This window comes from Rhinolophus ferrumequinum, chromosome 8 (assembly GCF_004115265.2).
Source record: "Rhinolophus ferrumequinum isolate MPI-CBG mRhiFer1 chromosome 8, mRhiFer1_v1.p, whole genome shotgun sequence".
Classification (NCBI taxonomy): domain Eukaryota; kingdom Metazoa; phylum Chordata; class Mammalia; order Chiroptera; family Rhinolophidae; genus Rhinolophus; species Rhinolophus ferrumequinum.
The window spans coordinates 54,714,117-54,741,168 of record NC_046291.1 but is presented as its reverse complement, the minus strand read 5'-3'; the positions used below and the strand labels follow the sequence as shown (position 1 = coordinate 54,741,168).

General features: G+C 39.4%; 1 protein-coding gene across 1 annotated transcript in view; it reads right to left on the bottom strand.

Moving 5' to 3' along the window:
- LRP2 (LDL receptor related protein 2) overlaps positions 1 to 27,052 on the bottom strand; it is a 197,293-nt gene that overhangs the window by 14,975 nt on the left and 155,266 nt on the right. Inside the window, exons 53-69 of the mRNA XM_033112329.1 lie at positions 26,662 to 26,885; positions 25,099 to 25,276; positions 23,762 to 23,958; positions 22,386 to 22,631; positions 21,549 to 21,677; positions 20,429 to 20,548; positions 19,180 to 19,296; positions 18,325 to 18,441; positions 17,324 to 17,461; positions 14,392 to 14,514; positions 12,756 to 12,884; positions 8,825 to 8,956; positions 7,555 to 7,686; positions 5,349 to 5,492; positions 3,729 to 3,894; positions 1,957 to 2,085; positions 674 to 894 (exon numbers count right to left, since the gene is read on the bottom strand). Of these exons, the coding sequence (XP_032968220.1) occupies positions 674 to 894; positions 1,957 to 2,085; positions 3,729 to 3,894; positions 5,349 to 5,492; positions 7,555 to 7,686; positions 8,825 to 8,956; positions 12,756 to 12,884; positions 14,392 to 14,514; positions 17,324 to 17,461; positions 18,325 to 18,441; positions 19,180 to 19,296; positions 20,429 to 20,548; positions 21,549 to 21,677; positions 22,386 to 22,631; positions 23,762 to 23,958; positions 25,099 to 25,276; positions 26,662 to 26,885 (2,642 nt within the window). The remainder of the gene's footprint in view (positions 1 to 673; positions 895 to 1,956; positions 2,086 to 3,728; positions 3,895 to 5,348; positions 5,493 to 7,554; positions 7,687 to 8,824; positions 8,957 to 12,755; positions 12,885 to 14,391; positions 14,515 to 17,323; positions 17,462 to 18,324; positions 18,442 to 19,179; positions 19,297 to 20,428; positions 20,549 to 21,548; positions 21,678 to 22,385; positions 22,632 to 23,761; positions 23,959 to 25,098; positions 25,277 to 26,661; positions 26,886 to 27,052) is intronic.

Sequence of the window (27,052 nt, the reverse complement as noted above, 5' to 3'; positions counted from 1 at the left end):
AAATTCCAGGAACATTCAGGCAGACTTTCCGTGTATGAGACTGCAAAAGTGTGCCGGGCTGGGAAATCAAGATAATCGATATTAAACTAGATTAATGCCTACCGACTAACACAAATTATAGGACACTTGCTCACTTTTAAGTTGCTGATTTGATTTTATTTTTGGGAAATGTTCTGTCCGGCAGAGATTTTTTCTGTTTTCTTTGACTATAAGACACCACTTATCAGGTAAACCTGATATGTGCTGGATTGTTGCAGTTATGCTGAGTCTGCATAAGAAAACAAAATGCTTCTTTTCTCCTAGATGTTTCCAGTTGTACATAATAAATAATCTAGCACATTAATAACAAATGTGTCTAGAAGTGGCTAGACATGGACGACCACTGGTACACATGAGTGCTACCTCTATCAAGACAACCTAACAGGAAACTCAGTTATTTTGATACGTGCTGCTGAGAGCATTTCTTTAAAATTATGTAAAAAGAACAAAAAGGACTTAATTATTGCTAATAGTTTCATCTGCATTTAAATCAGCAACTGGGAGCTGGAGGGAAGTGGTATCTAGGAAACTATATAAACCATTTATTAAAAGCAGGGTTCCATTTTGAGAAAATGAGCAGAGAGACTGGAAATAGATGATTTTTTAATACATTAAATTCTAACTCATTTCTAACCTGCACTGGCAATGATTCTCCTATCAGTCCCATCATATTTTATGGTTTCAATAGTTTTCTCCTTGAAGTCACTCCAATAGATCCGATCATTGTTCAAATAATCAATAGAAAGGCCGGTTGGCCAACCAAGGTCCTCATGAACCAGGGTGTTCCGATGCTGCCCATCCATCCAGGCAGACTCGATTTTAGGTTCTTTGCCCCAGTCGGTCCAGTACATAAGCCTGTAACAGAAGGTTTCTTCATTATAACATTTCATCTAGTGAGGCATCTTCCCTGAAAGGAAGCATGGACTTCCAAAAGACAAATCAAATATTTTCCTGGGTGCTAAGTGACCCTATTTATCTACTTTACTTTAGAAGATAGGGAGAGAAAGGGGGCAGCCAGTGCATCTGGGGTTTATCCTTCTGGAACACTGCACTTCCTCCATAGAAACTGCCCAGCCCTGCCTGAGGATATACCTTCAGACCCTTTAAAATACATAAGTAATTACAAAACCTGTTCCTTCTTCAAGAAAAATATTTATTGATGATTACTGTGTGAGAGGCACAATTCTGTGTTTGAGATGTATCAGAGAACAAACAAGGATTCCTACCCTCATGGAGCTTACGTCCTAACTCTTTTAAAATGTATTATTTTCCACCCAATGAATACTTAATTAGAGAAGAATTTCACAGACCAGGGATTGCACGACTTCGAATACCTAAAAAGGACCAGGCAGGCAAGATAAATAAATGAGTGGAGCAGAGCAGTTACATGTTGAGTGAAGAGGAAAGCAAGACCCTGTCTAAAGGTTCCAGGCAACACTGAATCAAGGAAAACATACATACCTAGTGTTATGAGTCCTTCTGATTTTTCAAGCCCAAAATACACATTAAAAAATTTTTTTTTACGTGTTAGCAAATAAGTAAACAAACAAAAAACTTAAAGCTCTGTTAGTTCAAATCAAATATGCGTACGGGCCATATTTAGCCCACCAGCCACCACTTTGCAATCTCCAGTCTAAATCAATCATCAGGCATAGGCCAATCCTTACATTCCATTGAGGTGCTCATTCCACTTACATTCCACTGATGCTCCCCCTTACACAGCGTCAGTCTAAAGCCTACTTGGTCCTAAATGATCTTTAGGGCACATTATAATTTTTAAAAACAGTCATAGATGCCACCACAAAAAAAAATCCAAGAAATTTTCAGTACAATTAGGAAAAAAATAATTAAATGTGCAATTTTTTGAGAATCCAGTAGAAAATATCTAGAATGTTAAAGACTCTTTCAAGTACTTACCCTAGTTTAGGATTCACAACCACTGCAGCTGGTTGATCCAGTTGGGTGGAAATCAGCCACTTTCTATACCTTCCATCAAGTTTAGCCACCTCAATCCGTTGACTCCTGGCATCTGACCAGTAAATATGCCTGAATTTAGAGCGACAAAGTTAAACACCCGAAAAGTATAGACTGGTCACTTCTGGGGAGGAGGTTTGAAGATGAGAGCATTTAATTTGGAAGTTCTTGCTGGTGAGACAGCTACTCAGATACTGTGATCCCAGCACAGTATTCCTCTCTCGGGAATGCCCCAATCTCTGCAGCCAAGGGGACATTTGGAAGTAGAAAAAGGAGGCAAGGAGGGGACTCCTGCCTGGCCAGCCAAAAAGCTGAACCAGCCAAGGTCCGGCATGAAGATGGACCTCACATCTGGCATTAGTATGAGACATGTACTTCTAGGGAGAAGTCTTAAACACGGTTGGGCTGCCCCGCTAATCCTCACTGGCTGTGAGTCGGCTGAATCAGCCAAGAGCCCCACTGGAATCAACAGGAATATGGCTTCAGTTCCAAGGATGGGAAATAGGCTTTCAAAATAACCTCAGCCAGGCCATCCTGTCTTCTTCCATCCCTAAAACTCAGGTCTCAGTCTCTCACAGGCAGAAAGCGTTCCTTCTGCTTCTTAATTCACTCACTCATTAGGCTGAGAAAGAGGTAATAACTTCAAACAAGAAGACAGGTCTGCTACTGCCGGCTTGGTTTTCAGAAGGAAGTGTTCAAGTCTAGAGTTTCAAGTTCCTGAATCTCTGAGGCCTTGTTTCCTGACAGAAAACGCTGAAATGAGTCTCCTGTTAGCCTGCAGTCACAGTGGGGACTTAATTAACTTCTTCAGAGATGTTCAAGTCTTCCAGAAATACCAGACAAGTTTATTTAAAGGTTAAAATTAATAAATATGGCAAATGACTCTCCATTCTCCCAGAGGGCAGCAAGTCCCTGAGCCTTCTCTCTCAAATCTTTTTCCATTATTAGTTCATTTTCAAGGACATAGGGGATTCTATGAATGCTTGAGCTGATTCTAACGATACCACTTTTCCACAAACATCACTCCAGTGCAAGACTCTTTGATAAAGAAGGAGCTTACTGACTTTTCCACATCAGTTTGTGTCTCATACATCCACCTGATGATAAACCTACTTAAGGTTCTTACTTAGGGATCATCCAAAATGTGTGGCTCTCGTTCCTGGGGTTCTAGAAAACCTAAAAGAGCAGAATGGAGCTTACACTACCTCTATTATCAAAAAAAACCCAAAGATTAAACAGGAGAGTCAAATTTCCAATTTGTTCAGACGACACAGCCTGTTAAAAACACATGTAGATTGTTCCTCCCTGAAATGATTACCACAGAGAAAAATGTTTCATCTCAACTGCTCTGCTGGGAGAATTGTGAAGCTGTCCCATTTCTTCACAAAATAAACAGTGCTGAGAAGTTAATTTTGGAATCTAGAACTCTGTTGGCAAGAATGTTCTCACAGATATAAATATAGAATCTTGACCTTTTGCTTTCCCAAACTTTGTCATGGTGCACATAGGATACAGGAAATGATAATGTTTCTAGGACACAGCGGGGTAAGCAGAGGTGGTCGCTGGGGCGAGAGCAAGCCCAGGCATCACCCAGCTGTTCCAGCGGCTGAGCATACCCATATCTGGTCCAGCTTAACTCATGAGCCCAGCTGTGCAGGAACCAGCTCTGGCCAGGAAAATAGAACAGGCAAGAAGGGAATGTGTGCTAAACTTACCTTCCTATCCAGTCCACTGCTAATCCATCAGGCTGCATTATGTACTTCAGGCCCAGGTTAATTACCTGCACATGATTATTGCTGCCAGACTCAAAGTTGGGGATGTAGGCACGTTTAATAGCACCAAAATCAGAGCCATGCCCTAACACAGTGTAATATAGGACACCTGCAGAGGCAAGACACACGTCAGTTTCCTGTTAAGAACATCAGGTAAGGGAGGAACTGGGGTCTAATTAAGTGAACTACTGTTCAATCACTGACATCTCTATCTCCCCATTGTTCCAATTATACTAAAAATTCAATGACATCAATACGATCAAACCTCAAAAACTATCATACTTGAAGAGCTATTAGCAACGAATGCTTTAATTGATAGCACTAATATATACTTCGTCTTCTCTATTTGAAGATAATGCATTAAAATATATTTCAGCCGAGCTTATTTACTCTCATTAGGATCAAGTTCTAGTTTCCAAAATAGAATCATAGATAAACCAGGGGCAGACTGTTCAGAGTTTGAAATCATACTTGATAACAGTGACAATAAAGGAGCCATGTAGGTAAGTCCTATTTGATGTACAGACTAAAGGATAGTGGACAGCAGACATTTTAAAAAGCATAGGAAGATTGTGACTTTTAAGGCATAAACTTTCCTAGCTATGTACTAGTCTTAAAAAGCTTATTGTATTGCATAACTAAGTATGAAAACACAATCATAATAAATCATACATTGCATAGTTACTGAGAATTTGCAAAACATTTTCCCATCTACGATCTCATTTGATCTTCAAAACAACTCGGAGTTAGGTAGGAAGAACAAGATTACTGTTCTTATTTTATAAATAAGAAAAGGAGAGCCAGACAATTGTTACAATTATGGAAGGTCATAATATAGCTAGTAGATAACGGAGACAGGAATAGAAGTTTTCTAACTCCTTCCCCGTTACCGTCTCCCACACACTGGCCAGAGCCATGACAGACTCAGCAATAAGCATTCTTCATTTTTTCGTTAATTGAACTAAATTTTTTGAGCTCCCACCACATATATTGCACTAGATGTTGGGTCAGGTGCTAGGCATGTGGACGTGAATTAGATTCAGTCTCTGGTTCCAAAGAGCACATGGTTAAGGGGTAGGGAGAAACATATGTGATCAAGTAGCTGTAACTCAATGTAACAGGTGTTTCTGTAAAAGCATGGATAAAGTGCTACAGGCTCATGGGTGAGCAGTCATGGAACCATGCCAGGAGGAATTCCAGAAGATGTTACTGACAAGGGGACACCTGAACTGGGTCTTTGAAGTTTGAGTAGAAATTTTCTAAGTGTACAATGGCGGGGAAGAACAAGATCCGCATAAGCAAAGACAAGGAGATACTAAACAAAGGGATATGAAGTGGTCCTGAAAGTATTAATCTCCAGAGATGGCAAAAGGTTTGGTGAGAAGTTGGGAAAGGTTGGCTGGGACCCACAGCCATGCTAAGGTGTCTGGAGCATGCTGGATTGGAGGAGCTTTCTCTTCTGCTCATGCAACAAAATTCACTCAAAAGATTAATTCTCCAAGCTCAACACCTTGTAAGTCAATCCAGTTCATGTCAAGGACATATACCAAAGCTGATACTCACTAAGCGCTATGCCCTCGGGATCCCAATCATAATCAACGGCCTGAATATGTTCCTGTTCTTCCAGATAATCCGCGTACTTCTCAGATGAGAGATTATATTTTCGAATTCGCACATTTTCAGGAAGTAGCAACAAAGGAGGGTTACCTGTAAATAAATGAAAGGCTGCTTCATCTGTTTGAATTCTCCCTGAACTTTCTAAATATAAAGTATATAAAATATATTTTATATAAACTAGTACGTATCCTACCCCCCTTAAAAAAAATAATGTGAGTTTTTATAGGAATCTGACTCTCTCTGCTAATCAATAGAGTTGACTACCCAACTGGGTTGCAAAGTCTAGCACCGTGGGTTCATTTCCATTTCAGGTGGGAAGCTCACATTTCTGTTAGGGATATTATCAGTTCTTTATTCTTTGTCCTCAGTGGGCAACAGTTTGGAGGAAGGCAAGACTGAGACCCTTAGAAAACATCTTCTTCTCCCCTGAACTTTTTTCTTTATTCACTGACGATCAAACAGACAAGATCTTAGACATTCAGCCTCACAGAATAAATACATTATGTATAGATATTCTCACTAAAAGTTTGCCAGTAAGTCCTCATTCCTCACTCTTTACTGACAGATTTTGTGATTCTTTTAATGGATAATCAGCTCTATGACCCAATTTAGCTTCTAGCTAATGACAAAGAACAGCTTGTTCTTGATTTAAAAAAAAATTTTTTTTTACCTACAGCAGCTATTCTAATGGTGACGCATCCTGAGATGTATTGTCTAGTTTTTTTAATTTAATTTACTTGCCTACTGTCAGTTGAATCTAATTTAAGTAACATTTGAAAGTTCATTTTATAAATTTCCTATCTTGACATTGTTTTCTATGAATATTCTATTTTATTTCAGTCATCTCCTTAGTTAAAAGATTTAAATGCTTTTTAATTTGCTGCTTAATTACCAAACCAACTGTTCAAATGCCTTTACCCTAGTTTTCATTCAGTGTCAAAAATGTTTGGAGGGTAAAATATTTAAGTATGCTAGTCAAATATATGCATTAAAAGCGCAATTTGTATGAAGAAATTAAACAGCTATTTACCCATAATTTGCAAAATAAAATGCTCTTTTCTTATCAAGTTCCATAAACTCTACTACAAACTTCAGATTCAAATCTGTAAGATGATCAAGACCTATACCTCTTATCTGGAATATGCTGATTTAAATCAGATCTCTGGAAATTTGGACTCTAATACTTCTGAATTAGTCATTCTCTTTTTTTTTTTTTTTCATTTCTACCTAGTATTTGTTACTACTTTCTATCTATCAGGCCTGATTCTCAGATACTGGCCTTAACCTAAAATGTAGAACTGATGATTGAAATTATGAATGTGCCAGGCTTTCTGGCACATTCTTTCTATTTGTGATCAGTAGTCCATGGACCATAAAAAAGGGACATGTCAACCAGATGTGTTTGATTTGCACCAATTGAATGTGATTGTCCTTATGATCCATCTTGGATTAGAGGGCCTCGGACTTTGATGTCAGTGGAGCGGAACCTGTAGAGCTAGAGCTTCATTAATTTCATTCTGTCGATGATCATTCTATGAGCAAGCTTTTGTTGTTTGAATCTCCTGGAGGGTGATATCTTGTCCACCTTCTGAAGGTTTTATCAAGGTGGACAAGAGGCTAAGTCCAGAATAATAAGTAGCACCTGATTCCTCTGATTCCTACCGTGTTTCCCTGAAAATAAGACCTAGCTGGACAACCAGCTCTAATGCGTCTTTTGGAGCAAAAATTAATATAAGACCCAGTCTTATTTTACTATAAGACCGGGTCTTATATAATATAATATAATATAATATAATATAATATAATATAATATAATATAATATAATATAATATAATACCAGGTATAATGTAATATAATATAATATAATACTGGGTCTTATATTAATTTTTGTTCCAAAAGACGCATTAGAGCTGATTGTCCGGCTAGGTCTTATTTTCGGGGAAACACGGTATATATTTGTTGGGAGACTGTAGTTATTGTTTAAATCTGGCAAGGGAGGAGAGTGGAGAAGAGACTGGATGGGTTTTGGAAGAGAAGTAACTGAAGAATTAAAAATAAGACTGAGAGTCTACAGTTTATTTTCTGGTATATCATACTCATCAGCATTTACTTCACCGAGAGTCAATTAATCCCGACATGAACCCATCGTACCATCAGCTTCGCACCGTTTTCCATAGATGCTACTCAAGGATCTGAAGCCTTCGGCACAGTAACACTCATAACTTCCTTTGGAATTTTGGCAGTTCTGGGGACAGGTCCCAAATTGCTCACATTCGTTGATGTCTGTTGGCAAAATAAAACCAAATACACATCTGTTCCCATCCATTCTTTAGAAACCCTGTTTTTGTTTAAATCCATGTTCACAAGCAATGAGGACTGACAAGACTGCAGATGAAAACAAGCAGATACCAACATCTATAGAACACTTACTACGTTTCAGATACTGTTTCACATGCTTTCATGTTTTTTTCCCTTGTTTAATCTTCCAGAAAGACTCTATGAGGTATGAACTATTGTTAAACCCAAAGTCCCAAAGCTGGTAAGCAATGAAGACAGGTTTTAAACTGAAGCAGTTTGACTCTGTACAATAGCAGAACATGATTTTCCCTTTCAGGAAGCAGATGTTCTTTTGTTGTTGTTTGGTACCACTTCCCCTTCTGCTAACTAGCTTCAGGAATGTAAGTCATTGATTTGGTTTTTCAATAAAGTGCTTAAGCTTCAGCTTCCAAAAGAACTGTTCCAATCATCTGAGAATGGCACATCATGAATTAGAAACAGTAAATTCAAATAATAAAGGACACTTAAAATCACACTCATCCCTTGCCATCTTCGTAAGTTACCTTCCGACTCTATACCTTAGAACTCATTTATGTCTCACATAAGTAGGCGTGTAATAAATATGTTGTTTGACTTAAGATGAAAAAAGTAAGGCTTGTGTTTGTTAAAAAAAATGGTCTCATACAGTGATACAATAAACAGCCATCATCATTGAGGCTTTCATAAATCATATCAATTTCACAGATTTTACTGCAGATGAGCTATCTGCCCAGTGTTCTGTCAGGCACGGTAATTTAGGATGGAAAAAAGCAAGTGGCAAAAGAAAAAAAAAAAAAAAAGCGATTGGCATTCCCTGAGCTTTGGGTTTTTTTTCACAGCCCAACAATTCAATGAGGAAAATAGATCTTGACATTTGTCACCATTGGTTATATACATCATGAATGTAGAGCTCACTACCTCATTCAGAACTGATCATTACTATCTAACAGTAAAATCACTGTGCACCTGAGTTATTTTAATGAGCTAGAACCATGAGGTTAGCCCCATTAAGGGAATTAAACAGTGGTTTAACAAAAGGGAAAGAATGAAGAACATAAAATGTACACGTTTGTCCTAATAGGAATTGGGAGGAAATACACTCTACCATCACAGGAGTTTCTGTCCAAAATATTGGCTTTGAACCCAGGTCTACAGGAGCAGATAAATCCTCCTTCACTTAATTGGGTGCAATTTTGTTCGCATAGATTTTCAGTACATGATCTTTCTTTCCCTTTATCTGTAAAACAAAATACCAGCATTACAAATGGAAGGTATAAACTAGATCAGTCACAACTACTCATTGCTAAATAAGTTTTGGACAGCATGAATAAAATGCATGTAATTAGTCATAATTCATACTACTGTTATTAGAACCATAAATCGGTACACATGGAAAGGAATTTTGCAATAAGTATATATCAAGGACTTCAAAAATATTCATACTCTTTTACCCAGTTATTCCACATTAATAAATTTTCCCACAAGGAATAATAATATGCAGTATGATTTATGTTTAAGGGTTATAATATTATTTATAATGAGAAAAATTTGAAAACAACTTGAATGTACATTCAACAATAGGGAATAAATTACGGTGTACTGTATTTTATCAAATCTAAGACACCACACTTATTTTATGTAACACTAAAATAGAAAAGATCTGGGACTTACACTATGGCATGTTATGAATTGTAAGATACATCCTGGTTTCAGAGATATTAAGAGTGAAAATAAATATGCATCTTAAAATCAATGAGTTATGATTATCTACATGATAGATTGCTACGCGACCATTAAAATTCATGGTTTCAAATGAATAGATATTTGACATAGAAAATATCTATAATAAAAATGGAGAAAAACATTGTAACAACATAAAACATTTCTTTAAATTTTTTTAAATATTAAGAATGATTTTTTGCACATATATGTGCAAAAGAAGACAACAAAAGTACATCAAACTTAGAGTAGTTTTCTCTTAACAATGGGATTCAAGCAATTTTTACTTTTAATTGTTAATATATTTTCTAGATTTTATAACTTTCATAATAAAAATATTCAACTGATAGTTTATCTTTGTAGGGCCCATGTGAATGGCCCTTGTTATCCCTGCTGTTCTGTGGTCCAGCTCCTCCAGGATAGACTTTTAATAGCTCAGACTCCACTCAGACACTACTTGCTCATCACTGCCCCCAGTTCTTGTCTCTGCCAATTTCTGTCCAAGCTATCTGGCTTTCATTCTTATCAGTTTGCTTCTTTTATCCTGAGTCCTCATCTACCTCCAGACCCAGATCTTACAGGGAAGCTGACAAAGATAAACATAGATAGTGAGTGATGATGGGATGACGGGGGCTGAGAAGGGTAGTGGCCTCCACAAAGGATTGGAGCTTCATCTACTTCTCATATGGTCACAGCCTTCTGAATATTTTAGTCAAAGAGACTGTGGTATCTCCTGACTCAATTCTTTCAAATACAAATAGATTTACATCTACCTATCTTCTACAGTAGGCATGAGGTGACCTTAACCACTTCTCAGGGACCCCTAGGGAACAGTGACTATATAAGTATATGTGGTTTAAATAAACTAAAAACATTGACTTTCAAAAAAGAAAAATAACTACAAAATAAAACACAATAGCACTCAATGGAATGCTTCCCTTGGAGTTCAGACTTCAGAGCTCTACACATGAAAGCCTTATAATAAAGGTTTAGTCTGAGCTCTTAACAACTACACATTGCTGAATAAGTCTATTCATATTTTCTATTTCTTCTGGAGTGACTTTCAGTGTTTTCTGTCTTTCTAAGAATTCATCCATTTCACATAAGTTGTCTAATTGATTGGCATAAAGTTTCTCACAGTATTTCCTTATTACATTTTAAATTTATGTAAGATTGGTAGCGATGTCTCCTCTACATTGCTAACTAAATGTGACCTATTTTTATTAACTTGGATAGCCTTCAGCCTGTCACAAAACCTCTCTGAGTCTCATGTGCCTAGACTCTAATCTCCTCCCAGCTCTAAAATCTATAATGTGATTAGGGGTCCCAGGAGGTAACAATTTCTGGACCAACTGCTCTCTTGAGTGAGTATACTCATGTGAAACAAGAGTCCTTAACAAGAGCAGAAACCACGTAACATTATGAGATTGTTCCTCAAATTTGAAGGCCTTCTGATAACTTCTTTCATTTGAAAACAGTCACCATTTTAATCCACATAACAGATTTCTCCAAGTCCAGACATAGGACAATTTATTTTTAAAATAGACACTCTATTTTCCATTTTATGAAGAAGGAATAAGAACTCACTGAGACATATAATCTACCTTTATAATCACATAAATAATATTTGCAACCTAAGGTTAACTTCTTTCCTTTATACCTCAATGGTACTAGAAAAAATATTAATGTCTTTCCTGATTTAAAATATTTTTTTAAAAGCAAATATATGTCCTGAACACCTTAGTGATCCTGTTTAAAAGAAAAATAAAAAAAGAAGAGGAATAGGAGATAGAAGAGGAGAAAGGGAAAAGAAAGTCAAGTAGATTAGATTAAGTCTTTGTCAAATTATTAGCCCATAACAGTACGACTGAGTTCCATGTCACATATCCACTTAATATCTAAACAGAAATGCTGCTTTTATACCTAAATTAATGTATGCTACTTATTTCCTTTAAATAAACCTTGCTTTCAATTAAACATCATTTGAATGCAAAGTGCCGTAGTCAATTTTAAGCCTTTTAGTTGGCACAGGCAACTAAAACAGAAACCAATGTTTGACCCAAGCCCAACTTGGAAATACTCCCAACTCCTAGAACTGCTCACATAGCAGTCTTTGAACATCAAACCCAAATCTACCATCCAATTTTGCAAATCCTGTCACATTCATGCTTTTTAAAAATATTTAATCAAGTACTGCATTATGTCAAAAACTCTAAAACCCCACCGAGAAAGTGTATGACATCAAGTCTGTAGGGCTGGTTATTCGTCCCCCTTTGCAATCCATGCAGTAGAAATGTTTGGGATGCCTCAGGAAAAAAAGTGATTAAAGCCGAAGAAGTTGAAAACACACGGAGCTGACTAATGTGACTAAGTCAGAGGCTCCTAGAGTTTGAAGAAATCCCTCCTTTTTCCTGTGAAGAAACAGAGACCTGGAGACGTCAGTAGGTGCCAAAGGGGCACAGCTAGTGGCAGAGGAACTAGAGGCCAGCTCTCCTAGCCTGGAGTCACGGGACTGCTCCAATTCTGCCTCTCCCACTCTATGTAATTTCACGCAAGTTACTTAAGCTCCCTGAGCTTCATTATATAGTCATTATAGCAGCGCCCCAATGGGGCTAACTTGAATGACAAATTAAATGATGTGTGTGAAAGCCTTTCATAAAAGCTATAAAGGACTGCAAAGGTGCAAATTATTAACATGTCTCTTGGTTGTGTTCATTATCCTTTTCCCACACACACTCCTCCCTCTACTTTAAAAATAAAAATAAATGTTCCTTCCAAGGTCCACTGTGATATTCCCGTCTTTACCAACTACCCTTAGAAGTTTTTTCCCTAAGTGCCAACGATACTGCATTTGGCTTAAGGTGAAAAAATATGCAGACTGATAAACAAAAGACGTAGCCATGAGGCACCTAGTGAACTGGCAAGAGAACACCTAGTGTCCTGCAATTAGACAGATCAGAGTTCAAGCCCTGACTCCATCTCTTAATGGCTGAAAGACATGGCCAATTTCACCTCTAAGCTGGTTTTCTCATTTGTATTATAAAAAGGGAGAGATGGAGGGAGAAAGAGAGAGAGAGAGAGAGACCTAACTCGGGATTGTTACAGGGATTACATGAAGTAATCCCTGAAGCGTTTAGCACAATGTGTGGTATAAAGTAAGTGTTCGATAACAGGCAGCTGTGGGCTGGACTACAGTTCAAAGCACAGTGTACATTAAAGAGAAATAGATGATTATCATCTACTTTTATGGCATTGCATGCTTTCCTTCCATAAGCCTGCGTTACCACAATAAAGTACAAAAATAAGCATTTACTTACTGCAACCCATTTCATCAGACTGGTCACCACAGTCATCAATGTCATCGCATGCAAGGTGCTGTGAAATGCAATGCTTGTTGCTACATTTAAATTCATCTTCTCTACAAGGTCTAGGGGTTGAACCTACACCTGTAATTTAAGAACAAGTAAAAGTCAAAACTTTTTCTTCTGTGATACAAGATGCCTCCCTCTGTGGCAGAGACAGTTATTGCTCACAAATATTGCTTCCTGACATTTCCCAGTCTCCCTGGCAACGATGTTGGGATCATGTGACTAGTTCTGGCCAACGGACTATAAGTTGGAAGTGACATGTGTACTTCTGGCCTGAAGCTATTAAAAGCTCATGTGCCACCCCCTGCTTTGGCCACGTGTATCAGGTGGCCTCGCTACAAGACGGAGGAGGGCTGTTTAACCTGCACTAGCATTTACGTGAGTGAGAGAGAAATCATTGTTGTCACACCACTGAGAGTTTGGGATTTGTTGGTTGGGACAGCTAATATTAATTACCCTGAATAATACAGATGCAGGGTACTTTCATAACAAAAACCTAAAATATTTGGCATTGTCTTCACAGTTAGGAAGCAAACGATGAGGAAATAGATGCTGGAGGCAGGAAAGATGGAGACTTGGGTGATGCAATGGTAAAGCATTTGGTAAAGCTGTCACCTTGGAAAAGTTGAAAGGCAGGCCAGGCTGACTAAACTTGTCAGTCTCAGCAAACAGGGCAGAAAACAAAGGGTTAATGATACGCATTGCTTGCCATTACCTGAGTTTGGCAAGGTAGTATAAGAAAGAGATAAGCTCAGAGAAGAACTGGCTGATTTACAAGCAGAAATGAAAGAAAGTCAAGTCTCGAAATTTGCAGTGTGGGAAAAGCTGACTGCATTTAGATCCCAAACAGTGAGAGTCTAAAGTTTAAAAGGCTTTGAGACACAAAGGCCCAGTAAAACCTCTTAGTTGGATGAAATGACTGCCCGTCTACTTTTCTAGATGGCCTGAATGTAACTGACAAACAGCTGACACAAAGGTGCATGAGGGAAACAAAACAAAGAAATAAAGCAGATTCAAGAACTATGTCTCAAAAGGAGCACTGAGTGAGGTTATTGACTTTTATAAGTGACTAGAAACAAATAGATCCAAAGCCTGCTGTTTCTAAGAAAAATATATGACCAAATAAACCAAAGCACTGTGACTGAGACTTTTCAAAAGCTCTTGGACCCCCACCCTTTACAAGCAGGAAGTGGGCTGAGAAAGCTGGTCATATTCCCGTTTCTTCTTCACTTGAAGAGGACACTAGACAAGGAGGCAGAGTCAGTGCGGAACAATGGACACAGGTGTTCCTTCCCGAGCAGAGCCATGGACTCTGCAATGACTGTCCTTCACTCCCCATTCCCCATGGTGGGGGCCTTCACTTGCCAATCTCTCCCTCAAAAGAGATAGGAATAAGTGGAGAAGGGTTGCATCTGAGTGATACATGTGTTTTTAGGGTCGGGGAAACAATTGTCAGCAGCGATCTACCGTCACAGGTATAGCTCAAGCCTCTACAGAACAAACTGAAATCCCAGAGGTACGTTTTGCAAACTGCAGACACTTTAGAGCCCTTAGATTTTCCTTTTCCCTTTTGACTTTTGCTTACAGTTTTCCTCTTTCTCATCACTTCCATCTCCACAATCGTCCACATGGTTGCACACCTCATGACTGTAAATACAGCGATTGTTGTCACACCGGAAACGGTATGGTGACTCACAGGGCACACTCACTAAAACAAAAGATGAAAACCAAAAGTACAGGTTAAGAGTAAAACACGTGTCAATATTTAAACACTCCTATGCCAGCACCAGGCTTGCTCGATGCATCCATTCATTCGCTCATTCGATTAAGCAATGGAAACATACCTCCTGAGTATCTAGCACATGGCATAGCACTGTGCTAGGCATCAGATCCAATGGGGAGCAAGGAAGGCATGGAACTCTTAAGGAAGGCATTGTCCTCATGGAGTCCTCATCCTAGCAGAGAACTGGACTTTACACATTAACCATTCAACTACAATAGTGATAAGAGCCACAAAGGAGACGCGCTATGAAAGGATCTACTGGGGTACCTGATACAGATCTCTCTGGGGGAGAGGGGTTAGAAGAGGTTTCATGTGGAAAGGTTCTGAGTCAGGAAGGCGCATGGCAGGCTTTTGGACATGAATAAAAAGACTCTGTGGCTGGAGCACAGAGTGAGGACAACGGTGGCTGTGAGGCCAGAGGGCCAGCAGGACTATACATGAGCTCTTAGTCTAATAGCCAGGCGGCCACTGTTTGTCCCTCTCACTGCAGTTGTCATTGAGTCTCCGGAACATGAAGTCTTTTCATGAAAATCTTACACCATGATGGCCTTTCCTTCCTTTATTCCCTCACCTATTACATTTAAAGTTGCTATCTCACAATCAAACCCGGACTCATTTTGTTACCCAGAGTTAGACCTCTAACTGATGCCTTGTGCACCTATGAGGAACTCAAAGGTAGACCCCAGGTACCTTACTTGTTTGGTACAGGGGCAAGGTCCAGGAATTCAGTGACCTCAACACACGTGTGTTCTTTTTTCACATGGAGGACTTGGGCTGTTTGATTTCCTTCTGCCTTTGTACCACACATGGAGTAAGAGGAAAGACTTATAGTGATATTGGTTGGGGGAAAGATCAGGATCAAGAGCTGGTTCTTGGAAGTATGGTTAATAGAATTATTGCAAGAATTATTTGCTATGAAAGGCAAGTGCAACATTATAAAACAGTGTTGGTCACTTTTTAATGTGGCTGGGTCTCTGCCTCTCAAAAGTTTAATTCTACTAGCTACAAGCACTTTATCCTACAGAGGAAAGTAACTTCCTAAAGACGTCTTTGAAAATTAAATATGCTTAAGATATTTTTCAAGATTCATCAAGTTAAAAACAAAACGAAACGTGGATAGATCGTTCCTAACAAAAACAAAGGTGGCAAGAAAGATGGTGGGATGCCACTGTGAAAATATAATGTATGCCAATTACAGTTCTCTGAAGGGAAGGAAATATTCTGATATATCATTTTCTAGAATCAAATCCCTGGGTTAAAATGAATAGTGACCACAAGATGGCCACGGGGTTTTGAAAATTAATTTGGGGAATGTAATCAATAATGTTGTAAAGATTTTGTAGGGTATCCGATGGATACTTGTCTCATTAGGGAGACCATCTCAGGGAAGATGTAGATGCCTGATCACTGCACTGTACACCTGAAGCTGAAGCTGAACAACAATGAATGTCAACTACAAGTTTGTATGTATATATACTTACAAGAAGCTCAGTACAGCATTAGGAATAGAGACAGTGGAAATGTAATGGCTGTGTGTGATGTCAGAGGGATGGCGGATGGGGGGAGGGGGTTCACACAGTGTGAGGGATATAAAAGATAAACGTCTAAGTATTACTTTGTCTTGTGCACTTTAAACTAATAAAAAATAAAACAAACAAACAAACAAACAAATTAAAAAAATAAAAATAAAAAAAATGAATAGTGATGAGTCTGGGAAACCAGAAGAGGCGATGTGAACTTGAGACGCAAATTGCAGTGGAGTCAGAGTAGGAGCTAATCAAGAGTTCCAGCAGGAATGTTTCTGGGGGTGCCTTCTCCTGTGTTGAGGGTTTTACTAACACAAAATTCTTAACCTTTAGCTTGTATTAGAATGATCTGGAGGGATATTAAGTGCAGAGATTGGTGGGCCTCACTGCCAGGGATTTGGATAAGGTACGGCTGGGCTGGGCCCACGAATTTGCATTTGTAACATGTTCCCAAGTGATACCAACTCTCCTAACACAAGGAAGGCACTTTGAGAACTACTGCCCTGGAGTCTCTCCAACTACTTCAAGCATGTAGGAAAATAATCAAAACAAACTCTATTTCAAATCACTTTGTTAAAATCAGTAGTTTTCAACCACGGGACTAAATTAAAAGCTAAGGAGTTTTTTAAATGTACATTTGCCCAGCCCTCTCCTTGGAGATTCTAGTTCATTAGGTCTGAGCCTGGCGTCGGCCCAGGGCCGGTGATTTTAGAACACTTCTCCCCAAGTGATTCTGACGTGGACCCCAGTTGAGATTCACTTGTTTAAAAAACAAATTTACATCATATGACAGAAAGGTAGTAGATGGCCTTGAATTATGACGTAAAGGAAAGTGACTTTGGGGTTTGGAAGAGAGGCTTTTGAGGGGCTCCGAAAGTAGGGTGAAGCAGGAGAGATACAACATGTATTCAGACTTCAACCACCACAGACCTGCCTCTATTTATGTATATTAGGTTTCCAACTAAGACTTCTTTTGAAGAAATTGTGTTCTAAGGCCATTAAATGTTTAAAGCCATGGATGTTTGCCAACTTTCTCATGTTCCAAATAGAGGACTAAGCAAGAAGTCCAAGTGAAATTACAGTAAAGCAGATCATGTGTCTGGAACTCAAAAACTGCACAACTGTCTTTAAGGTCACATGCTCCACGTAAGAGACATTGAGATTTTGCTAACACGCACTCCCATTCACTCCGTTTCTCTCCCTCTTACAGCACAGATGAAGTTCTTCATCGGAACCATCGCCACAGTCGTTATCGCCATCACATATCCAAGACGACTGGACACAAACATGATTTTTACATTCGAACATAACAGCTGGGCAGTAGGTACCATTGGGAAAGCGAGTGGCTGTTGGTGGGGAAGACACATATTCAAATTATTAGAAGAAGCTACCGGTTTTGACAAGTCAACCTGCTATTTCTCCTTTTGCTCTTTGCATTATCGCCTGCTCTTTCTTACTCATGCAGAAGTACCATGGCCTTAAACGGAAATTCTGATGGAATGCTTCTTAAGGAGAGTTGTCCAAGCCCAGTGTTCAAGGACATGAGTCATTCTGTGGACAGCACTGGACTTTTCTTTATAGGCATGTGCAACTGTTCAGCTCTGTCAGCACTGGCTTTACCCATGATCCATGTATACAGTCTGGTTGAAAGCAGCTTTTAGGAAGTGGCAGCCTCATTATCAACAATATCTACCAGGGAGTATCACCAACAGTTATCGTTTATTCAGTGATTCATAAAGACTAAAATATGAATAATCATATTGACATTGCATTTAAAAATAATTTTTATATGCCATTATACAATTCAGAAAAATTTTCAACGCTGTCAATTCATTATATGCTAATACCCAATCCACGTTCTTTATACCCATTAATTTATCGCTCAAATAGTCTTCTTTTACTTACAATGTTTTTATCCAATCAACGATTTGTATAGTAGCTGACACGATGTAAATACTTTTGATAGCACAGATACTTAATGTATTCTCTATTTAAAATATTATTAATTAAATGCCCTTGAAAGACTACTGTGAAATATATGGATATGGTGACTCAGACCCTGGGTGAACTGATAATTATCAATGAACGCTGAATAGAAAATACTATGGCCTTTTAATCTAAGAAGTGGTGGCTGACGTAAGAGGTGGGGATTAAGCTGCCACACCCATACAGTTCAGATAAACAATGCCACAGGTGTCTAGGCACTTACGACAAGCAGTTTCATCAGAGGCATCCAAACAGTCGATCATTCCATCACATTTCAAGTCATCAGGCACGCAGTGTCCACTCTTACACTGAAAATATTCGGGATGGCAGGTCCTCATCTCTGAAGAGAAAAGACGGTCATTCCCAGAATGCTTTGGTATTCTCAGACAGGTACGAGCTCCATGGAGTGTCACAAGCACTCCATCACATTCCTGGCTATACCCTGTCACTGGCTCACAGCAAACCCACAACTTGTGGTTCGCGAATGAATAAACTGACAAAACTCACACCTTCTCCTGACAAGATAGGGAGATGGAAGTACTATCTCTCCTCTATTAAATAATTTCTATCTCTTAAGGTTTTCCTTGGAAATCTGAATTCCCCAACTTTTAATGTTTGCTGATTTTTCTCAGACCCAACCCTTACCCATTAAAGGGCTATAAAAATTACTTGGGGTTTGACTCCTATTCTCTACACCAGGGAACTACAGTGCTATAACCCTTAGGGCCACTTTCTGGAGAACAGTAAGACCAATGTTTCTATTTGTTTACAAGGCTGATGCAGATTAAAATCTGCTCCTAGGAAATGTTTAAGTTATAATGAGATTTTAAAAAGACAGAAAGAAAACCTCTTGCTATGTTCCCCTATTGATCTCGACTGCTGAAGTTAAAAAATAAAGCGTAGAAAATATACAGCAGAAGGTACAGTGTAACACTAAGGTTTATGTAAGAGATAAATTATACAGACATCATTTCACTCTAAAACCTCATAAACACTCCTTGGAAGTCCCTGCTTCTGTCAAATGTGCAGACACTAGGACGAGACGCTACAGGAACGCCCTTCAAAAGAAGACAGTTACCACAGTCCCGCTCGTCTGAGTTGTCGCCACAGTCATTGTTAAAATCACAAATCCATCGCGAGGGAATGCAGCTCTGATCGTCACACCGGAATTCACTCTCTGTGCACTCCCGAGGGACTGAAAGGGAAAAGCAGGTGGCCATCAGTGGGTACCAGGAGTCACGTGCGGGGCAGGTTAGTGAGGGGGCGGCCGTGCCCTCAGCGCCCAACGGCCTCCGGTGTTCCAGGTCACAGAGGTCTGCTTGGGGGGACTGTCCATCCTCCAAAAACAGACCTTCCTCCTCAATTTCAAATCTGTAAGTGGTGATTTAATCTTAAGATAAATTTGGATTTCACTTAACTCGAAGTTAACCTCCTACAGGATTCAACACGAACTTTCTTATAAACAATAAAATTCCAGCTGGATTGCCCTTTTGTGTAAGTTTTTCATTCGATTGATATTTGCAAGTGTAATCAGCATTCTGATTTTCTCAATTGCCTATGGAAAATGATCACCTTCTCAAAGGTGACTCCAATTAGAATGTATTTCGTATTAGTCAAACTGAAATTGACATATATCATGAGTCAAAGGTATCTGTCCAGGGAAGGGCCTCATTAAAGCCACCTTCAAAAACACATCTAATTATTCAGGACTCTCTAGTTTGGTGGGATCTAGATCTTTGGCTTCCTTTCCTCATCCTTCCTGTCCAATTTCTTACAGTCAGCACCTTCACTGAGAGCAAGGAACTAAAACCTGACCTGTTTTCTAACCATTAGACCTCCTAACATAGTCAGCTATTCCAGGAAGTTTGAAAATCTAAAATACAAGTTCTCTTTCTTTTGCTATTAAAGCCATTTGGGGGCAAGATCTTTAGAAGCAGGATCTTTGAATTCCTATATTTCTCTTGGTCCTGATTTTCTATTTCTATTCTATTTATCTTATTATATTTGTCCTTTATTGTAAGTCACCTCAAGTTCCTTTTGGGAAAAAAAAAGTTGGGTGTAAATAAATTTGACAGACAAAAGATATATACTTAGGTAAACATCCTCATCCCAAAGTTTGATTATAAGCATCTCAGAAGGAGATGAGTATGCTTTTAGTTAAAGAAAAAGTAGAAATGCACCAGTCAGCAGAAAAGAAGAGCAGGTATCTCTTTTCTAGAATCAAATCTAGCCCTTGAGGACGAATGGCACAGACAGTGGAATTATGAACAAACAGCAGACATCACAGCTGTGGTGCGGCGTAAGGATGACAGACTCCTGACACTCACCACAGTTTTCCTCATCAGAGTGATCTCCACAGTCATCGTGCCCATCACATCTCCAACGAAGAGGGATGCACTGGTGATTATTACAGCGGAAAACCCCCACAGGTTTGCATGTCATCTCCTCTGCAAAGCAGTCATTGCAAAGAATTCAGAAGCCAATGAATGGTCAAGAAATGCCAAAATAGTGCTGACTTTCTTGTGAGACAGCCTGAGAATCATGCTACCGTATGCTCAAAGCTCCCAGAAGGAGGAATGCCAGCAACATTCATTATCAATATTCCTCCTTTGGCTAATCTGACCTGTCCTTGAAATTAGATCCATTCTCTTTTGTAGAAACTGTTCTAAGAATGAATTGGAATCTGGCTTATCATTTGCAACAAAGGCCTGAAAAGGAAGATTAAGTGATGCTACCAGCAAATAAAGCATTTCCATCACATTGATTAGATTCAGTGTCATTATTAAAATAACCTATTATTTCCCTATCTCTCTTCCAACTAACCCTAACACACACACACACACAGAGACACATACACACACACCCATGCATAAACATTTTGGTTTCAAGTTAGAGTATACGCCTAACCTTGACAAATTCCATTAATTCTTTTGGCCTCTTGTCCCTAAGTTCTTCCCAGGTTGCCAGAGTGACAACAGCTGACCAATAGATGACATGGAAAGTCAGAAAAACATTCACAATATAAAATTCTCCCATTATGAAATATTAATTGTGAAATATCCTGTTTGGTGGTAGATACCAAATCTTTTCTCTACCCACCCCATCAATTTCAATCAATCTACAAGAGTAGACAAGTAATTGAAACTTATCAAGTATAAATAAGAATACTACATTAGGGAGAAATTTTACAAGTTCTTAATATCTTAATAACGTCTTCCCCAATTATAGCATCCTTTGGGATGGGATTTCATTTAAGATGCTATGAACGCCCCCAATAACTCTGTAAAATGCTACCAAAATGTAACACGTTATTGGAAGAATCAATAGATGGCCCGTTTTCAGAAGGAAACAAGGAAAAGACGACATGGGAAATCCACTCATCTCCTAATAATGGCACTGGCCACTTCAATTTTCTTGTCCCCTCCCACTCCCTGCAGCGCCTCCTACCGCAGCCTTGCTCATCACTGTTGTCCCTGCAATCATCAGCACCATTGCACACAGCCCACTGTGGTACACAGCGGTAATTCGTCTTACAACTGAATTCCGTGTGGTTGTCACAGCGATAGGCAGGGCCCACTGAAAAGAGAGAAAGTAGCGAAGTCAGAACTCTCAGACATGCCAGGAAACAGCACCAACACACACCTTTCCGTTGTCAGGTTTAGGAAGTGATACTGATGGGTAACAATTACCATGTCCCCATGTCAATTAAATTGACTCGGGCCATGTGTCTATTTTCGGCGTGATCTGTTCACCAAGAGTAGAAAGAATCCTGTTTTCTCACTACCTCAGTACCACTCATTTGTGTTGTGGTGTAACTTTGTGGGAGGAAAATGGACTGGGTTTGAAATAAAAAACTGGGGTTGAAGGGTCAGCTCTGCCACTAAATAGAAAGATGCCCATCCCCTGAACGTGAACCCGTTTCCTCATTTATAAAATGGGAATTGGTAACAACCACCTTTCCTACCTCACAGTGTTTCTCTGAGGCTCAAAGGAGAAAGAGCTAGATACAAAAAATGTAAGTTCTTGTCATCATATTCTGGACAGATAGACATTCAGAGAGGAGAAACCAGCCACTTCAGATACAGGGGTCTGGTTCAACCTGCTGGCCATATAGCGGCACTTCGTCTTGCAGTGCTCGAGTCAGCAGAGAGAGCCAAGGGGTGACCCATGGGCTGACGCAGGGCGCTCCACATCCTCGCTCAGGCCTCACAGAGCTTCTCCTGGTGTCCTGCTCCTGGTCAGGCCATGCTCCCCTCCCGGCCCCCCCCCCCCATAGGCACGTACTGCACTCTTGGAGGGGCTCGTCCGAGTAATCTCCACAATCATTGTCCACGTCACACTTCCAGGACTGAGGGATGCAGTGGCCATTGGCACACTTAAAATAGCCCGGCTGGCAGATCCTGCTGGCACAGTGCGAACTGTCTTCATCGGAGTTATCCCCGCAGTCATTTATCGAGTCACATTGCCAGGCTTCTGGGATGCAACGTTTGTTGGCACACTGCCATTCATTGGACTCACACTGGTGGTGCTCTACAAGCAGGGGCATTTGGTTATCAGCTTGCAGCGTCAGGAACAGAAGCTATTAATGTACACTGATGGATCCTGGAGAACTCAATCTTCATTTCCTTTTAGAGGAATTGTGTCCTCATGCACTTATTATCAACCAGTACGACTACATAAACAGTTATCCCCTGGCCTATTACTGTCTCCTAAATTCTTAAATATCTTTCTATTAGCTTGGGCGCAAAAGTAATTGCAGTTTAAAGGGTTAAAAATAATTGCAGGGGCCGGACAGATGGCTCAGGAGGTTGGAGCTCCATGCTCCTAACCCCAAAGGCTGCTGGTTCAATTCCCACATGGGCTAGTGCCAGATGGCTCAGTTGGTTGGAGCACCGGCTTTCAACCACAAGGTTGCCAGTTCGACTCCCGCAAGGGATGGTGGGCTGCGTCCCCTGCAACTAACAACGGCAACAGGACCTGGAGCTGAGCTGCGTCCTCCACAACTAAGACTGAAAGGACAACAACTTGACTTGGAAAAAATCCTGAAAGTACACACTGTTCCCCAGTAAAGTCCTGTTCCCCTTCCCCAACAAAATCTTTAACAAAAATAAATAATTGCAAAAACTGCAATTACTTTTGCACCAACTTAATACACGCAAAATTAGGGGCTAAGGACTGAATCACTGACGGCCTACTAAACGCACCTTCTCCAGTCCCTGTTACCCTAATGAACAATGTGTTTCAAACATTGTGTTTGTTGCTATTGTTGATGTATTGTTTTAGGTTGGAGGGTTTTTGTTGTTTTAGGTTTTTCTGGCTTTTTAACAATGGAAACATAAACATTACACCTGAGAGTCCTTGATTGAAATGAGGGTGGGAAACCCTCATTTTGCCCTCAGTGTTAGCTCTCAAGGAGGATTCTATGCATAGCACATGGTAAAGAACCAATATAGTCAACTTACTACCTACCTCAACCATTTGCTTTATAGAGACCTTAGGAATTCTAAAAACCTTTGTAAAAACAGATCTAGAATGGAGTTTTCTCCTAGGTCTTTGGACTGGTTTTTGGTTTATGACACTCAGAAAATCCTCACAGAATCCTGACTGTACACAATGAACTATAGAAATGGGCAAAGAAGGCATAAGGCAATTCAACACACCGCAAAGAATAAGGTCTTCATCGGACCCATCAGGGCAATCTTGGTGGGCATCGCATAGGAAGTATGGGCTGGTGCAGTTGCCATCCTTGCACTGGAACCGTCCTAACCGGCAATAGCGCGGCGGGCAAATGGGGGGTTCATCGGAACCATCTGAGCAGTCTCTCTGTCCGTCACATTTCCACCAGATAGGAATACACCTGCAGGGAGAAAATATACCTCATAGCAAAGCATCGAGTGGGGGTGATAAAGGAGCGGGCAATGACTATCTGAAGAGAAGGCAAAACTGAATTCCAAGTCATGACACGCAAGAGTTCTCGCATGGCCCCAGAGGAGGATAAAGTAAACCTTGGTTACTGTGTGTATTTTCAGAGAAAACAACTAGATGAGATAGAACAGGTTTGTTAAGACTTAGATACATGCTGAAAACAATGCTTTGAGTATGATGATTAAAATCCTGCCAAAACAAACAGTGGCGTGTGTGTTTGGAGCTATGGTTCAGGTAGTGGGAATTGACTAGGATTGTCTGCCAGGGTGATATAAGAGACATTTGGGTATTGGTTGGGAAGCTGGAGGGCACTAACATTTCTTGAGAGCTTATGTCATGATCAGTGTATGCGAGATTCTTCATCTAAGATATCTTATTTAGTCATCAAAATAATCTGCCATTGAATCTTAGACGCTATGATTTATATTAACACCTCCCCACACACACACACTGCCTGACTCAGTCACCCTAATCATCAATGGCTTGTAACCATTGTTAGGAAAATAACCTATAGTTATGTTTCACAGCAGACACGAATGATCAAAAATGGATTTGAATGTGTAACCCTACATCCTCTGCCATAGTTAACTAAGGAGTTAGGCCAGTATATGTGTTAAAAAGACAAGAAAAAGTCTATCACTCTTCTGTAGTAGCTAAGTAAATACAATAAAAATAAATGTTTGGCTTATAAAAAAATAATAAAATAAAATAAATCTTACAAAGAAAAAAAAGAAAGTCTATCACTCTTGAACACCATTTTTCAGTGTATATGTATACTCTGGCCCTGACACTTAGGACGATTTATTAGAAATGAAAAACACATAGTTTGCATCCTCTCTACAGACATAAAAACTTGCATACGTAGGTATAACCACGTGGTTAACAAATTCCTTCTACTTATCTAAGAAATTATCTGAAGTTGGAGACTGAGAGTCTTGGTACATTCTAAACGAACCATTTTAATTAGCCAAAATCTTGGTTCATTTGAAAACTTCCATACCCTGGAGCCTTGAAGTTCAGTGTGTATCCAAGGAATGGAGAAACAGTGGGGAGAAGGAAAAGAGAGCCTTACTTTTCATTGTCAGCACACAGGAATTGGGTGCTAGAGCACATAGGCAAGCAGTGGGTACTGCCAGCGAGGCGGATGGTCTTGAAGTCATCTGGACATTCGCAGGTGAATCCTTTTCCTCCTGCTTCGATGAGGCAGAGATGAGAACAGCCACCATTGTTGGTACCACAGGGATTATTCACTGGTGAAAGCGGAAAGAAAACAGATGTTCATTCACTTAAAGAGAACATCAAGCACAGATGAGGTGATTACCCACCTGATTAAACTCATCACTTCTTAGTAACAAAAATCATTATCCTAGTTTCATGCTTTTTCCTAAAGTTCATAAATAGGATGAATGAGAAAGCTGAATAAGCAACCCTGTGCTTTGAGAAAACTGATGTATGTGCTACCAGAAGGAAGGCATATCCAGGGTGTTTGGGGCTACAAAAGATGTGTTTCTCCAAGTCTTTGGAGAGTACGTGGGAAAGTTAGCTTGCATTCATGTGTCCTGAACCTAAGTTAATGTTTTAACTTCCAGCAGATGCTATATTCTCTCATACTAGGGATACAGGCAACAGAGGTGTGGCCAAGCATGAGGTGCATGGACCAACTGAGGAGCATATCCACTAATTTTCTGGGCTGCCGCTCGGAAATGAAGAGTAATTGGAACTTCAGCTAAAATAATATTCAGAATATTAACTTACAGAAAAAAAATACTGAGCTTATTTTGCCAATTCTCATTTTTCCTTACTTCCAAGTTTATTGTATGTTTTAGCAAGACATCACAACGAAGCAGGCCCATAAAATCCATTCTACTCTCAAAATATACCAGACATTTGCTAGACTATCTCTAAATTATAAAAATGGCTTTCATTGTATGAAGAGGAATATAAGTTCACAAACAAATTTTAAAAAATTCCCTAACTTATGATTTACTGAAATGTTTGTTCTCGACATTAATACTTTCTTGAAAAACATACATTCAATACACAATGTCATATGCAAATAGGCATTTAATAAATGATGTTTTATAATTAGTATTATTTTCTTTTAAACATTTCTTTTAACTCAATTACTTCAATAGATTGATCTTGGTATTAAGGAATGTTATAATTACATATAAATAATTATAAGACATCTCTTAGGTATTATAATTTATTGTAGTTATATAGGAAATGTCCTTATTTTGCAAAAGGGCTTTCTTAAATATTTAAAGCTGAAATGTCACAAGGTTTTTAACTTGCTTTAACATACTTCAGTCCTCCCACCAAAAGAGATGAAGTAAACATAGCAATATAACAACTGTTAGTTCTCATCAAAAACAAAAACCCAGACTGATCATTAAGAATACAGCCACTGTTAAAAAACAAAAAAGAGAGAGAGTTTTACACAGCCTTTCCAAGAGTAGGGGAATAAACTCTACAGATATTTCCATACCCTCAACTCTCAGCATCTGCCTTGTAGAAAACATTAACAAGTAACACCATTCCCTTTATAAATCCTGATGTGTATGTTTAAAGAAACAAGACAGACATGCTCAAGAACCGAAAGCAACTGTGCCAACCTTCTGGATCACCTACTCACCAATTGGCTGCCTATATGGATGATACACATGGATGTCATATGGCTTATGTGTTGTGTTCACCAGCATCATCCTATCTGATCCATCATATTTGTTTCCCTTTTCAACTGTCCTTGTATTCCAATCTGTCCAATAAATAGTGTCTTCAAAAATGGCAAGAGCAAAAGGGTGAGACAGTGTCCCATCATACACTGCGTGTCGATGGTGGCCCTCCAAATCAGAGTACCTGGGGTAGGAGGAAGAAAGTCACTCAGTGAAGATAACTCCTCTCCTATAATGCCTTTAAGGATAGAGGAATTGATTAATTAATTAATAAAGTTCTACCTTCTAGAAGTAACTGAAGTTCAGATCCTCCCTAAAGACCTAATCTTTATTTAAAACAAAAATAAACTA